This window comes from Pteronotus mesoamericanus, unplaced genomic scaffold (assembly GCF_021234165.1).
Source record: "Pteronotus mesoamericanus isolate MK-2021 breed Mesoamerican mustached bat unplaced genomic scaffold, CSHL_Meso_final contig_291, whole genome shotgun sequence".
Classification (NCBI taxonomy): domain Eukaryota; kingdom Metazoa; phylum Chordata; class Mammalia; order Chiroptera; family Mormoopidae; genus Pteronotus; species Pteronotus mesoamericanus.
This window is the reverse complement of record NW_026555124.1, coordinates 5,462,532-5,476,758: the sequence shown is the minus strand read 5'-3', so window position 1 is coordinate 5,476,758 and position 14,227 is coordinate 5,462,532. Positions and strand designations below refer to the sequence as shown.

Below are 14,227 nucleotides of genomic sequence, written 5' to 3'. Positions count from 1 at the left end.
TCGCCTGATGCCGTCAGTCTTCCCTCTTAACTGTCCCAGATGTAGGACATTCTCATGTGTGGTCTGTCTTGACCTCTTAAAATAGAAATATTCATAAAATCTAACAGAGAGGTGCTTTTCATTTTATAAATCATGGCGTACATTTGAATTCAGATTGGGCCAGAGACTTCCTCGGAAGTAAGCGTGAAGTAAAGTTCTGTCTGGAGAAGATGTGGAATAAGGCCCCCAAATTGGGCTGATGGGAGAAATTAAAGAAAATGTTAGTGAGTTCAGACTAAAACCAAAGCTGTTTGGGGCCTGCACAGCCACCCAACCCTGTTCTTACTTGGTCAAAGATGTGGCTGGTCAGCTTTTCAACTAGATTCTCCCCACCTTGGTTGTATATGTAGCACATGGGCAAACCAGGAAGCTCTTAACTGAGAAAAGCATCCTTTTAAGGGGTCAGCAGCTTATAAGAGATTTCTGTAAACTTTGATGTGAAACAGCTGTACTACCTTTTTTCTTCTTCACTAGTTGTTGCTGCAACAGTTTCCTCCTGACATCACAGTTTATGTTCCATACTGGTTTCCCCTCTCCCCTTTTTTCCCCTTTCCTGTATTTTTTAGTATAAAATGGACTTGCTTATTTACAAGGTAGACGATCCTTAGTTCATAATGCCCCTCCTGATGGAGGTTTTCAGATTCGGTTTGCTTTTTCTGGTTTGCTCATCATTATCTTCCCCTAGAGATACTAGCAGGACAGCTGGCTCCAGGGAGGGTGTAGCTTGGTTGCTGGCTCTCAGCTTGTCTGAAGATGATAAGATGTTGAAGTCAGGTTTGTATTCACAGCTGTCCTTTCTGTTACCTCTCGTGCACAGGTGCTATTACTGTCTCAAGACTATGGCAAACACTTGCTGGGCGTGGAAGACCTGTTGCAGAAGCACGCCTTGGTGGAAGCTGACATCGGCATCCAGGCAGAGCGGGTGAGAGGGGTCAACGCCTCCGCCCAGAAGTTTGCAACGGATGGGGAAGGTAAGGGTGGACCATTCCAGGCATCACCTTCCCAGTCACCAGAGCTCTATCTTTGTAGAAGTAGAGAATTGGGGTGTGGCAGTGGAGCTTTGAAGTTACTATGCCACTGAAGGTTCCAGTGGGTTTGTCCGCCTCCCTGTTTGTGGGTATGTGAGATTCAGTTGGGTGGCCTCCTGAGCTCTTTCAGGCTGTCTTGCTTTTCTCAAATGCACGTGTCTTTTCTTTAAATACACAAGTACTGCCTGGTTTTGAATGGCTTGATGTTTGACAGTGACACTTTGCCAGACCACAGTTAATGTGGCTGTGCACCAGTCACCTGGTGTGTGTGCTCAGGCAGCTCCTGGCTTTTCCACCTGGTTGTATTCATCTTTCTGTAAAAGATTGGGGTTTCTCCTTATATTTTTAGAATGGTTAAATGCAACTGTCATTTTTACAGCTCACGTGCCTTTTTGATTTATAAGTGATCCAAGAAAAATAACACTTAGGGCAAAAAAAATAATACCATTGCTCCTCTCTCCTCTTCCAGTCAAGATCCTAGAAGGTACTCTGTTGCCTCGTAACACAGTCCTGCACTTAGAATTGAACTGGTAATCTGGTAGTAAGAACACGGGGTGTAGCTTACTGCCTGCAAACGATCAGGAACCTGTGCTAAATTCTGTCACACACCCACTCCTTCCTTGGTATTCAACAGGTTACAAGCCCTGCGACCCTCAGGTGATCCGAGACCGCGTGGCCCACATGGAATTCTGTTACCAAGAGCTTTGCCAGCTAGCGGCTGAGCGCCGGGCCCGTCTGGAAGAGTCCCGTCGCCTCTGGAAGTTCTTCTGGGAGATGGCGGAAGAGGAGGGCTGGATTCGGGAGAAGGAGAAGATCCTGTCCTCCGACGATTACGGGAAAGACCTGACCAGCGTCATGCGCCTGCTCAGCAAGCACCGGGCCTTCGAGGACGAGATGAGTGGCCGCAGTGGCCACTTCGAGCAGGCCATCAAAGAAGGTGAAGACATGATTGCGGAGGAGCACTTCGGGTCAGAGAAGATCCGAGAGAGGATCCTCTACATCCGGGAGCAGTGGGCCAACCTGGAGCAGCTCTCAGCCATTCGGAAGAAGCGCCTGGAGGAGGCCTTGCTCCTGCACCAGTTCCAGGCCGATGCCGACGACATCGACGCGTGGATGCTGGACATCCTCAAGATTGTCTCCAGCAACGACGTGGGCCACGACGAGTACTCCACCCAGTCTCTGGTCAAGAAACACAAAGACGTGGCGGAGGAAATCGCCAACTACAGGCCCACCCTCGACACGCTGCACGAGCAGGCCGGTGCCCTCCCACGGGAGCACGCAGAGTCCCCGGAGGTCAGGGGCAGGCTGTCGGGCATCGAGGAGCGGTACAAGGAGGTGGCCGAGCTGACACGGCTGAGGAAGCAGGCGCTGCAGGACACCCTGGCCCTGTACAAGATGTTCAGTGAGGCCGACGCCTGTGAGCTCTGGATTGATGAGAAGGAGCAGTGGCTCAACAACATGCAGATCCCAGAAAAGCTGGAGGACCTGGAGGTCATCCAGCATAGGTGAGGCGGGGCAGGGGTGCCAGACGGGAGGGGCACCAGCCTGCCTCTCGTTACCAGTCATGACCAAGGAGGTGACTGCCCTGTTGAATTGCCTTTTCAGATTTGAGAGCCTAGAACCGGAAATGAATAACCAAGCTTCCCGGGTTGCAGTGGTAAACCAGATTGCACGACAGCTGATGCACAGTGGCCACCCAAGTGAGAAGGAAATCAAAGCCCAGCAGGACAAACTGAACACGAGGTGAGCATGAGGCCAGCCTTCTGTGGCTTCTGTGTGCAGGGCCCTGGGAGGGGGAGGTCCCCTACTGCACCCCGCTGTCAGGAATCCTCCGCACAGGGGTCACTGGCATTGTGGAGCTGAGGTCACAGCACTGGCCTCTGGCTTTTGACATACCCTCATTTTGCAAGAACCGTCTTTTGGGATGATGTCATTCCTAGCAGTCTGGCACCTGCCCCTGCCCACATCGGAAGTTAGGGCCTTGGTGACACATCAAGGTGGCTCCTGTACCATCCTTTTTAATAAAATGATTTCTGAAACAGGATATAGACATGGCATATAGGCAGTTGAGACACAATTGGCCAATGAAAGTCCTGGTTATCAAGGTAGACCTTTGTCTTGCTCTAATCTTTCTGTTGAGTAAACACATTTGAATAGGTTGCCATGGCAGGAGGGCCTCAGCTCTGAAGGTTACTATCAGGTACCGGCTTTGGAAAATGTTAATTAGTGCAGCCCAGAGTTGAGTAGATGTGTATGGCAGACATGAGTTAATTGACTCTGGAAGGCAGATAAGTTGTCATGGTTCATGTTGGAGCTCTTTAACAAGTCCCTCTTCTTGTCAGGCTTTTTCCAGATTATATTGCATCCCTGAGTTACTTCAATAATATTTGATGTCCATATACTGAATGAGATGATTTTCCCAAAAGAATGTAGTCAGAGCAAAGGTGTAGGGGAAAAGTGCAGCTTTGATCATGAGTATTAATTTCATCATTCAGCCTTGAGCTGCCAGCCTCTTTCTCATACTGCTCTCTCTGCCGCCCCTGCGCCCGCAGATGGAGTCAGTTCAGAGAACTGGTCGACAGGAAGAAGGACGCCCTTCTCTCTGCCCTGAGCATACAGAACTACCACCTCGAGTGCAATGAAACCAAATCCTGGATTCGGGAAAAGACCAAGGTTATCGAATCCACCCAGGACCTGGGCAATGACCTGGCCGGCGTCATGGCCCTGCAGCGCAAGCTGACCGGCATGGAGCGGGACTTGGTGGCCATTGAGGCAAAGCTGAGCGACCTGCAGAAGGAGGCAGAGAAGCTCGAGTCCGAGCACCCTGACCAGGCCCAGGCCATCCTGTCTCGGCTGGCCGAGATCAGCGACGTGTGGGAGGAGATGAAAACCACCCTGAAGAACCGCGAGGCCTCCCTAGGTGAGGCCAGCAAGCTGCAGCAGTTCCTTCGGGACCTGGACGACTTCCAGTCCTGGCTGTCCAGGACCCAGACGGCCATTGCGTCAGAAGACATGCCCAACACCCTGACCGAAGCAGAGAAGCTTCTCACACAGCATGAGAACATCAAAAACGAGATCGACAACTATGAGGAGGACTACCAGAAGATGAGGGACATGGGCGAGATGGTCACCCAGGGGCAGACCGATGCCCAGTACATGTTTCTGCGGCAGCGGCTGCAGGCCTTGGACACCGGATGGAATGAGCTCCACAAAATGTGGGAAAACAGGCAAAATCTCCTCTCCCAGTCACACGCCTACCAGCAGTTCCTTAGGGACACCAAGCAAGCCGAAGCCTTTCTTAACAACCAGGTAATGTTTGTCTTTAGAAGCATTTTAGCCAAAGTTGCTGGTTTAAACCCACTTGTATAAAATTAGAAGGATGGTTTACAGACTTTTTTTTTCCTGACTCCTGAGGCATGGAATCCCGTCACAATATAGAGAACAGCGACTAGACATTTCCACAGGAGATGTCTTGCCTTGAAAAGTGTGGTTCTGTTTTAACTACTACTGAGGACTTCTTATCTTCATAGTATGTCCTCATAGTATCTCATTAAATTGGCAGGGAGGTTTTTTTTTTTTTGTTTTTTTTTTTAATGAACAGCTGTCTTTCTTGTTCTAGAAGAGTCAGGGACTTCACCCGATAACACGCAACACAGAGGTTAGAAAAAGGAAAGTGGCTGAGGATGATGGTCAGCAACATCAGAATGTTAATCTGTTGAAAAGATGGTGTGTAAGGCATGTTGCCATTGTTTTCATGGCCACATGAGAGTACCCTTGTGGCTGGTGCACAAAGCTTTGCTTCCTTTCCTCACTTATTCTGAGACAAAATTTAGAGCATTTAACTACTTAGGAAAATGTAGTGACTTACGGTGTCCCACTGGGTCTTTTTCCCATCCCAACTTAATACTTTGTCAGATTCAATAGATTATTTGCTAGTGTAATAAGTAATAAAGCAAGTATGGTAAAGTATGTTGCATGGAAAGGCAGGACATAGGAAAGAGTATTTTCATTATGCTGAAAGTGAGTCACATTTCATGATGTCTTGTTCTTCTGTGACTTTTTTGGGTTTTTTTGTCTTTTTTAAATAAGGAATATGTTTTGGCCCATACCGAAATGCCCACCACCTTGGAAGGAGCTGAAGCAGCTATTAAAAAACAAGAGGACTTCATGACCACTATGGATGCCAACGAGGAGAAGATCAATGCTGTTGTGGAGACTGGCCGGAGGTTGGTGAGCGATGGGAACATCAACTCGGATCGCATCCAGGAGAAGGTGGACTCTATTGATGACAGGTACAGTGTTCTGCAGGTCTTAAGGGAGTCTTGGACCCTGGGACTCTTGAGTGTCTTAGTCATTGGCCAGGAGTCCAGTGGACAGGATATGGGCACCTAGCAGAATTTAATCTGCCTATCACAGAAAATCAATGAGCAACAAATAGCTGCCTGAGATTGTGGTTTTCACTGTAAGACCTGCACAAATACCACAAAAGAAAGAAAGCCTGAGACACCAAACTCATCTTTACCCAAAGGCTTTGAGAGCAGAGATGCTGAGTAGCAGTCGGATGTAAGCCATGCCCTTCAGGAATTGGTGCACGCATGTCACCCGCTGGGACCCTGAGAGCCAGACACTTCCCCAGCCAAACCCACATTCTCCTGTGTCCACACAAGTCTCCTGAAGCTGGTCACGAGGGAATGGGGAGGGTGGGTGAGGTTAGCTTGTCCCGAGAACCTGGCAGAGCCACAAAGGATCGTTATCAGGCCTTTCTTAGAAAATTGGCTTGTGTAATGCTGTAATAGGATCTCTTTCATGATGAGAGAAAAGGCCTTTTTCCTCCTTTGCCAAGGCATCTTTGAAATTGGGTGCTCTTGTTTGTTTGTTTATTTATCTATATATCTCTCCATCTGTCTGCAGTTCTAAAATATTTTTCTTCCTGACTGAAGGACGGTGTACTCTGTTTGGCCTTCACCCCTAGTTCTTGCACTGTCTTTGTTATTACTAATGTGGGAGGTCAGAGCAGATCAAGGTTTGGCTGCCCCAGCATGGGCCGGCTCTGGGCTGACCACTTCCGGCATGGCCTGGCCCATCCAGCCAGTCACTAGCCTCTGTTCCAGCTGCTGTTCTCTGGTCCCAGATTGGGCTGGATTTAAGGGCTTATTATGAGGCTGATGTCATCAAAAAACAAACTCTTCCTCAAGGTTTCTCTTCTGGCCTCCAAGTGCAGTGAACAGGAAGAACTTGCTGAGGATGTTTTCTTGCTTCCCATATCCAAGGGTCTCTTGGGACCCTGGGACCTTGGGCCAGATTAATTTTTTATGATTTGGGTTGGAAAGGGAAATTTTTCTTTCCCATAGAGCTCCTTGCGGTATGACTTTTGCACTGATTCAGAGCATAGGTTAATTATAATTTTGTGGCTGCTACTTTTAAAACAGCTACAAAAAAGAAGAAAAAAATCCCTCCACCAAACCTGTCTTAAATGAGTGTGAGAAGGAAGGACGGCAAGGCATTCTTAACGTAGGGAAAAAGAATTTCCCTTTTTCCTAATGTTAAGCACTCATTATTTTGTGATTGTGGTACCCTATACTCCACGTTAGGGGCACACAGCTGGTCTCTGAAGGTGGGCTTGGCCATTAGGGGCACGTGCATGCAGGCTGGCCTGCAGCTGCAGCTACAAGGGGTTGTTGAAAACAGGTGATATTGTCAAGACCAGAGATTCCTGGAGGTGAGAGAGCATTTCAGCAGCCTTCAGCTGTGGCTTCATCTTCCTTTTGTCCTTGACTGAGAGCCTGGCCTCCTGGAGTTCCAAAGCATCCTTAAGATTTCTTCTAAAAAGAAATGGAAAGAGGATCCTCTCCTCTCTATTAGAAGCATAAGAAAGATGGGGGGAGGGGTTTGCCACTGATCTGCACTCGGGAGGACTCCGTTTTCTTTTCCTTGGCTGGTGTTAACTCAATTCTGGTTTCACTTCAATGTCCCCAGAGGCCTCAAATCTGAAACTGACCCCAGAGGATAGTTGTCTGTTATAAAAATAGACAAATTTGAGTTCCAGGTGCTATAGAGTAACATGCTAAGGAAGTATCTAAACCTTCAGATCTAATCCTCTGTCCAGAAACATTCTGAGTTGTTTATGAAGCTGTTCTTACAGAATGCAGTCATTATAATGTGCTTACATTCTGGAACTCTTGTCAGTTACCACTAAGTTTGTGAAAGTACCAGCACAAAGGCACAACTCTTAGCAGAGGTGGGTGGGGCGCAAGTGGCCTTTAAAGTGCTTGTGACTGGGTGGAAAAGGGCCTGCTGTCTCAGCCTGCCCCCGGCCGCACCTCCTGGCCCAAATGAAAATTTCAGCCACAGGGAAATCCGGGAAGAGCAAGGAACAGTATCCAGCTTCATAAAGCCAGACCCTATATCACATGGGACAAAAACTTAAAAAGTCCCAACCCATTTTACTCAAGCACCTGTGGTTCTTCACTTTTTGCAAAAACCAGAGCTTACCCCAGCATCTGTCTCTAGGGATGAAGGGAGCTTTTGAGTCATGTCATGGGGTTAGGAGGTGAGAGATGGGAATAAAGAGATTTAACCTTGCCCCCAAACAAAGAGCACTCTTAGGACTGTGGGAAACTACAGCCAAGTTTTATAGCAGGTCCTTCCCTATAATTAACCCACTGTCCAGCTTTGAAATACCTTCCTGAGTTTTACTTCCTGTGAGCAATTTCAGTTGCCAGTAGTAAACAGTGAAGCCACACGCACTTCTCTTGAGGGTTTTCTGAGTCGGCAGCAGTCTCTGCTACCTGCCCAGCTGCTGGTCAGTCTGCGGAGAACATCACTCAAAGGCCTTCATCGTGCCCTCCCATAGATCTCTGCCATTTGGACATAGGACCCTAAGTCACTGGATTAGCTTTTCGCCCTCGTGGTCTCACTGTAAGAGAAAGATTGTCCAGGCAGGTACCTGACGGACACATGTGAGACTTGGTTATCTAAGAAATGCATTCAGGATTCTGTCTGGTTGTCTTTCTCCCTTAGTGAATTTTCGCAGTGTTGGGAGTTGTTTTTATTTCCATGTCCTGTTGACCTGCCAGTATCTGTGATTCTTCTTGCCAGCACAGTGCTTTCTTGGGATGCTGTGGAAGGGAGTGAGGTCTTTCATTCAAGACCTTTGACTAAAGGCAGGATTCTTGGTTTTTGTCACTAACTCCAACTCAAATTACCTCCTTCCAGGCAGTTTGCTTTATTATCTTAAATAAACCTCCTACCAATAGTGACTGGAATTTGAGGGTAGGGCACTTAAAGACCTTTTTTTGACATTCCTTCCCCTTCCACATTTGTAGATGACTTAATTCCTTTAGCCCAAATTCACAAACCACACTAAAAAAAATTTTTTTTTTTTTTGGTCTTTGAGAAAGGATAGCAATGAAGTAAAGGGGAGTGGCCTTTATTTATTTATTATTGTTATAAAAGCAACAGAATGTCTAAAATTGGGGGGGGGGGAGAGCTACTATCTTAACTTCATCCCTAACACATGCCATTTTAGTTTTCACCTTCTAATCTGTGCCGTACAGTTTTGTATTATTGAATTATGTATAAGCTCTTTTCATTTAGCATTACATAAAAAATATTTTTGCATTTTGCCTAAGTGTGGTATAAGCATATGAAGATTCCTTTTTCTGAAGCTATGGAATCCCTTTCAGCTATCAAAAAAATACTAAACAGCCATGATATGTATCTGGCATATACCTGACAGTGTTACTTCCATTCCTGTTATTCCTGTTGTCCTGAGTCGCTGGAACCTGCAGGAGCCAGGAGCATTTTCCTTTGGCTCCCCAGGCAGACGGTAGATGCCTTGCCGCCACTGCCCCGTGTTTGCCAGCACTCACCGAGGGCCTGTGTGACACATGGCACTGCTCTGAGGCCTTTCTTGCTCCTCCCTGAGTGGGGTCTGTAAAAGTCAGTCAGCAGTAGGTGCTCTGCAAGCCCTTCTTTGTTGTCACTGTGGAGAGTCCGAGTTCGCTTTCTTTCCCATCCCCACCACGGGGACCGGCGAGTCACATGAGACACTTTGTCCCAGCACAGGACCAGGACAATTGCTTTTAAGCATCAGAATGAAAAACTCAGACTCCGCATCTGCAGTCTCTTTCCTCGCCTCCCCTAGTGCTCTGCCTCGAGGCTGGCTGGCGTGGATCCCCTGGAAGGTGCCGGGAGCTGTGCGCCCTGGCGCCGCTGCATGATTCGGAGGTGGGGTGGCCCTTCCCGGTCGCTGGGGAGCTGCGGAAGGGCAGCCCTTTTCACAGCACCGCACTCGCTTAGTCTCTGGTGCGGAAACCGAGCCCCTGGTGTGTGAAGGAAGTTTGCCAGTGAGTTCACTTATCTAGCAGTAAAGAGTAGGTGGCTAATCTCACAGGTCTAAAAGTTGTCATTCCTGGTTTATTACTGTTTCTGGTGTGTTTTTCTCAAGTGGGGAATGTCTCTATCAGGAAACATCAGCTATCTATATTTCGTTGGTCCTGTCACCCAGTGGCAAGTTTATGGAAGCTATGTTTCGAGTTCTTTCACAGTACCGAAGACGGAGATCTGTGCACACTGCAAGCTCAGATTTTTTTTCCACCCTAGCACTAGGTAAAAAAAAAGCACCAGATTTGTACAGCTCATTTGGCTCCCTCCTTGGCCTGTTTTGTGGCTTAGACAGGTGTTTGGCTCTCTTTCATACCATTGCTCACTCATTTGGAGGATGCTGAACTCTCTTGTTTTATTGTGTTGCCTTGACATAGTTAAGAACTGCATGCAAACTGTTTTCAGCACATATAGAAACCCAGGAAAGAGACCGGATTGTGAAGTCTGCGTTTCAAGGTTCTGTAATTCCTGTTTTTTTAAAAATGTCCTTGTTGTCCTTATAACAGACATAGGAAGAATCGTGAGGCAGCCAGTGAGCTTCTGATGAGATTGAAGGACAACAGGGATCTCCAGAAATTCCTGCAAGACTGTCAGGAGGTATGTCTCCCTTCAGCCTCTCCCACACTGGTTTCTAGCAAGAGCCGGCCAGCATTTGGCAGAAGAGCCTCTGGAGTAAAGAGGACAGAAATTCGTGTCACATGATTTTCAGGTGAGGCAGTATGGCACCATGGCGGTGTTCCAGCCTACAAGTTACCACTTACAGTAACTAGATTATTATAATCTGGAAGATTACTGTCTGGAGCTGTGCTGTCCCTTACGGTAGACACTAGCCACGCGTGCTATTCATTTTAAGTTAATTAAAATTAAATAAAATGCGGTGTGTAGTTCTTCCAGCTGTATTTTCAGTGCTCAGTAGCCGTCTGTGGCGGCTGCCATATTGGACAATGCAGATGTAGAATGTGTCCATCGTCTAAGGACAGTCTGTAACCTAAAAGACCTTAATATTTCACCTGTTTAAAGCAATGTCCATTCTTGCCCATGGAATGGAAGGAAAGAACTAAAACTGGAACTGGCTACCCAGGTAAGAAGCAGAGATTTTAAAAATAGTGAGTTCTTATTCACCGAAGACCTTAAAATATCCACTTTTCAGCCTCCTTAGATTCGTTTCTTAATATGCCAAGAGCAATAATCCTGATTTCAAACTCTGAGTTTTAACATGTGGTGTTAATCTGGTGGTTCTCGTACTACTTTATGCTCCCTTGGTACAGGCATAAACAAACTTGGAAAACTAAAGCTAGCCAGAAAAATGTGGTCTCTGCAAGCTTAGTTGGAGAAAAGTATCTGGCTGACTTCACATGTGTGAGTTCATGAGCGCATCATATTTCTCTCTGACAGAGAACAACGGTGTGACTCAGTACTCACTGGTTTTTTTAGATTAAACCCTTGGAGGTAAAAATGGGATGAAGATTATCCAAGTGAGGATGTCAGGGACCTTGGGGGAGGGGGGAGGGGAGTGCGCAGATGGAGTCAGGTTGCAGTCTAAGGACAGGACTCAAATCATCACAAACACCTTTCATGCTAACGTATGGCTGTGTGTTAAAAGAAATACGGCTGTAATAACGATTGTGTTAGATTGTCTGTGACAAAAGCAATTTTTCATGTCCATTAAACCGCTGTCTTATTGTGAATCCTGGAATGTGCTCCAGCAGCTAAACCTTGAGAAGGAAAGCCCTTACACTGTGTAGTTTAGGGTCTGTCGCTTTCAGCACGACGTTGGTGAATCCAAGTCTCTGGGGAATGGCCCTGGAGCCAGACAGGCTGAAGACAGGAGTGCCTCTCCAAGTGACATTCGGGTATTAATAATCCATTTGAATAGGATGCTCACTTAAAGTGGCATTCATATCCCAAGACTGGGTAGAGGAGAATAATGAGGTCTAAAGTTAGATGTGTGGCATGACATTTTGTGTTGCAGTGAATACCAGGTGGCCCTTTAGCCTTGGAGGGAGGAAAAGGCATCAGACGTTTGCAGCCTGATCTGTGCCTTCCACAGACTGGAAGTCCCCGTGCAACCTTGATGTTTCCCTTGAATCACCATCAGGGACTTGTTTTAACCTCAGGTCATATTCAGGGTGGATAGGGAATCGATGGGCTTCCATGCTCTTGCTTAAAAGGGAAGGTAATGAGATGAAACTCATCCACCTCACCGTGGCAAAACCTGGGCTAAATTTGAGAGGATGAATACCAGGAAATGAGCAGGAGGTTGAGAGGGCAAAAGGAACCCTTGGGAGAAACTCATTTGAAATTTCCAGCCCCTGTTTTCCATTTACGTACGTGTGGGTTCATAAATAGAAATGTGTAGGAAAAGTAAATAGATAAAATGATAGTCCTTCCCAGTGGAATCACAGCAAATAGTCTCAGTAAGTCTTGATATCTTTGTTAACACTTGTTTTGAATTGGCATCCTTGGTTGCAAGGAGTTCACTCCTTACAACAATGACTGTCAGGCACACCCAGTGGCCTCAGTCCCTTGTGGTTTCCCCTTAAAGAACGCAAAAAGGTTTCTGCTCAGCTTTTATATCCCGGAGATGATTTGTAGATCTGTGACTGCTTGGCACATCTCTGGGTTTATCTTTTCTTTCCTTGAGGTCTCATTAAATTAATACAATCATTGGTATCTGCTTGGGGTTGTCAGAAGTCCACATTATGGGATACATTTTTTTACATGGTAAGGAAATTTAGGTCAGGATTGGGGGGTTCAAAACCCTTGGAGTTTGAAGTACAAGCAAAAGGGAGATATTTATTATTCTATCATTCAGCCTCATTAAAATACTCCTCTTAAGCCAGAATTTCTGAGAATGGAGTTTGTATAGACCAGCCCTACATTTGAAAATCTATGTATTATACTGATAGAGGTATACAGAACACCCAGAGGTCAGAGGTAATGCCATTGCTGGCTGTTGGTATTGTTCAAGGTTGTGAAATCTTCCGTTGCTGCCCCTCCCCATACACGGTCTGGGTGGGGACCTTTATGGCAGCAGCGATAAACGATAAACGATAAGGTGGGAATGAGCGGGAGCCCACTTAGTCCCAGTTACAGGTGGGGGGTACAGAGAGTGTCATCATTTTGGTGTTGTTTTTTAATATGATATCCTGAAAAAGAAATTATTTAAGAGGTTCTTCTTTTCTATTTTATTCCTTCGCGGTATCCCTCCTGTTTTATGAAACAAATGCTGCTTCCTTTTCTTTTTTCTTTTAAAGGAGGGCATTATAACTGGATGGGTGTGGCACAGGGATATCAAGTTCCATACTTTACATTTAGCTTCATTAGGTGATCACAGCATTTCCCCAGTCTGCACAATGTTCTTTTTATGCAGAGAATGAGTATATTCTTAAATGACCTTTATAAATGCCCACAAATAAAAACCGTAGCCCCGATTCCAGAGTTCTGATGAAGGGCTGATGAAATAGCAAGTTTCATAGATCCATTTCATTGTGCTTCATCGCATGATGTTTTATCTGTAGGATGGTGTGTTCAGCAAAGGGCAGATTTGTTTATAAGCCTCTAATTTTTATGTAGCTAGCTCTTTTTTTTTTTTTAATCTCTCTTGGGTAGGTGGTTATGAATAGGGAAAATATGTGAATGTCCTTGGCACTTCAGACAAACGCCTTCTATTGTGTTTAATCTCTCTCTCTCTCTGTGGGGGGCGGGAGGGTGTACAAAATACAGGAGGAAATCTTGCTGTTCAGTTTCCTTTTAACACCTTTCCCCCTTAGACTGAATGAATGTCTGTAGTATTTCATATTGTACCTGCTCAGATAACTGGAAAAGAGGTAATTCTTTGGAAGTAGGAAATACAGCGTCTGTTTTCGTATAGCGGATCTGTGGTCCTGGCTTACAGAGGGCTTTATAAGATTTACTGGTTTTTTTCCCCTCAAGAAAGAGTGACACCAAAGATCTCTCTGCCTTTTGCTTTCAACCCCCAGCCCCTCTTGCCTCGTGGCTAAGCAGCCTACAAAGGCAGAGACGGTGCTGGGATGGAGCCCCCGTGGCCAAGGCCGGGCATCTTCCTGTGACCTGCATTGCCCTCCTTGACATTGTTTCCAAAGAACAGGCTTTCTGTTGTTTAAGCAAATTTACAGGGCAGCCTTTCCCAGGAGCAGCCCAGAGTACCAGTGAATGGCCTTGGAAATATTGATCCTGTGAGAGTTTCTGCTGGCTTTATATGTCATTTCTAAACCTCTGAAGGCAGGGTCATGAAAGGAGTTCAGGTGCAAATTTGTTGTGGCAGCCACTGGTGTAAAAGTGGGCTTCTCATGGTCACACAGGGGAAGGGACAACAGTCCCTGAAGATGTAGCTGTTTCTTCCGGCTGACAGTATATTCCTTCATTTATTCTCCGCCTGGGCCAACAGAAAGCTCTTCCTGGGTTTGCACTGTGTATGAGATGGGAACTAGGACCCCGGGCCTGGCCAGCTACAGGCAGGCAGTGAGGAGCTGGAGGATCGGGATGAGAGCCAGCAAGAGATGTGTGTCCAGGACCCAAGGTTGGGCCGCCTCCCAGCCTGAGCCTCAGGAGAGAACGCCCTTCTCGGATCTGTCATCAGTTGGCAGGCTCCCTGAGGCTTTCCAGGGTCCAGATCCAAGGTGACATGTTGGGTCTCAAAACGCAGTCCTGTGAAGTGTTGTTGGTCTGAATGGAAGGCCCTTTACAGAAACAGTGGCTGTAGAAAAGGGGGCGAAGGTGACTCAGACATGGAGGAAAGGGCGTCACTGTTG

General features: G+C 46.7%; 1 protein-coding gene across 4 annotated transcripts in view; it reads left to right on the top strand.

Moving 5' to 3' along the window:
• Positions 1–14,227, top strand: part of SPTBN1 (spectrin beta, non-erythrocytic 1) — a 185,996-nt gene that overhangs the window by 145,626 nt on the left and 26,143 nt on the right. For all 4 annotated transcript variants that reach the window (XR_008529334.1, XM_054575444.1, XM_054575442.1 and 1 more), the window contains 6 exons: positions 857–1,010; positions 1,702–2,572; positions 2,673–2,810; positions 3,620–4,376; positions 5,157–5,359; positions 9,959–10,049. Coding sequence is in view for 3 of the 4 variants with exons in the window: in XM_054575444.1 (XP_054431419.1) it covers positions 857–1,010; positions 1,702–2,572; positions 2,673–2,810; positions 3,620–4,376; positions 5,157–5,359; positions 9,959–10,049 (2,214 nt within the window). In the remaining variant the exon portion in view is untranslated. The remainder of the gene's footprint in view (positions 1–856; positions 1,011–1,701; positions 2,573–2,672; positions 2,811–3,619; positions 4,377–5,156; positions 5,360–9,958; positions 10,050–14,227) is intronic.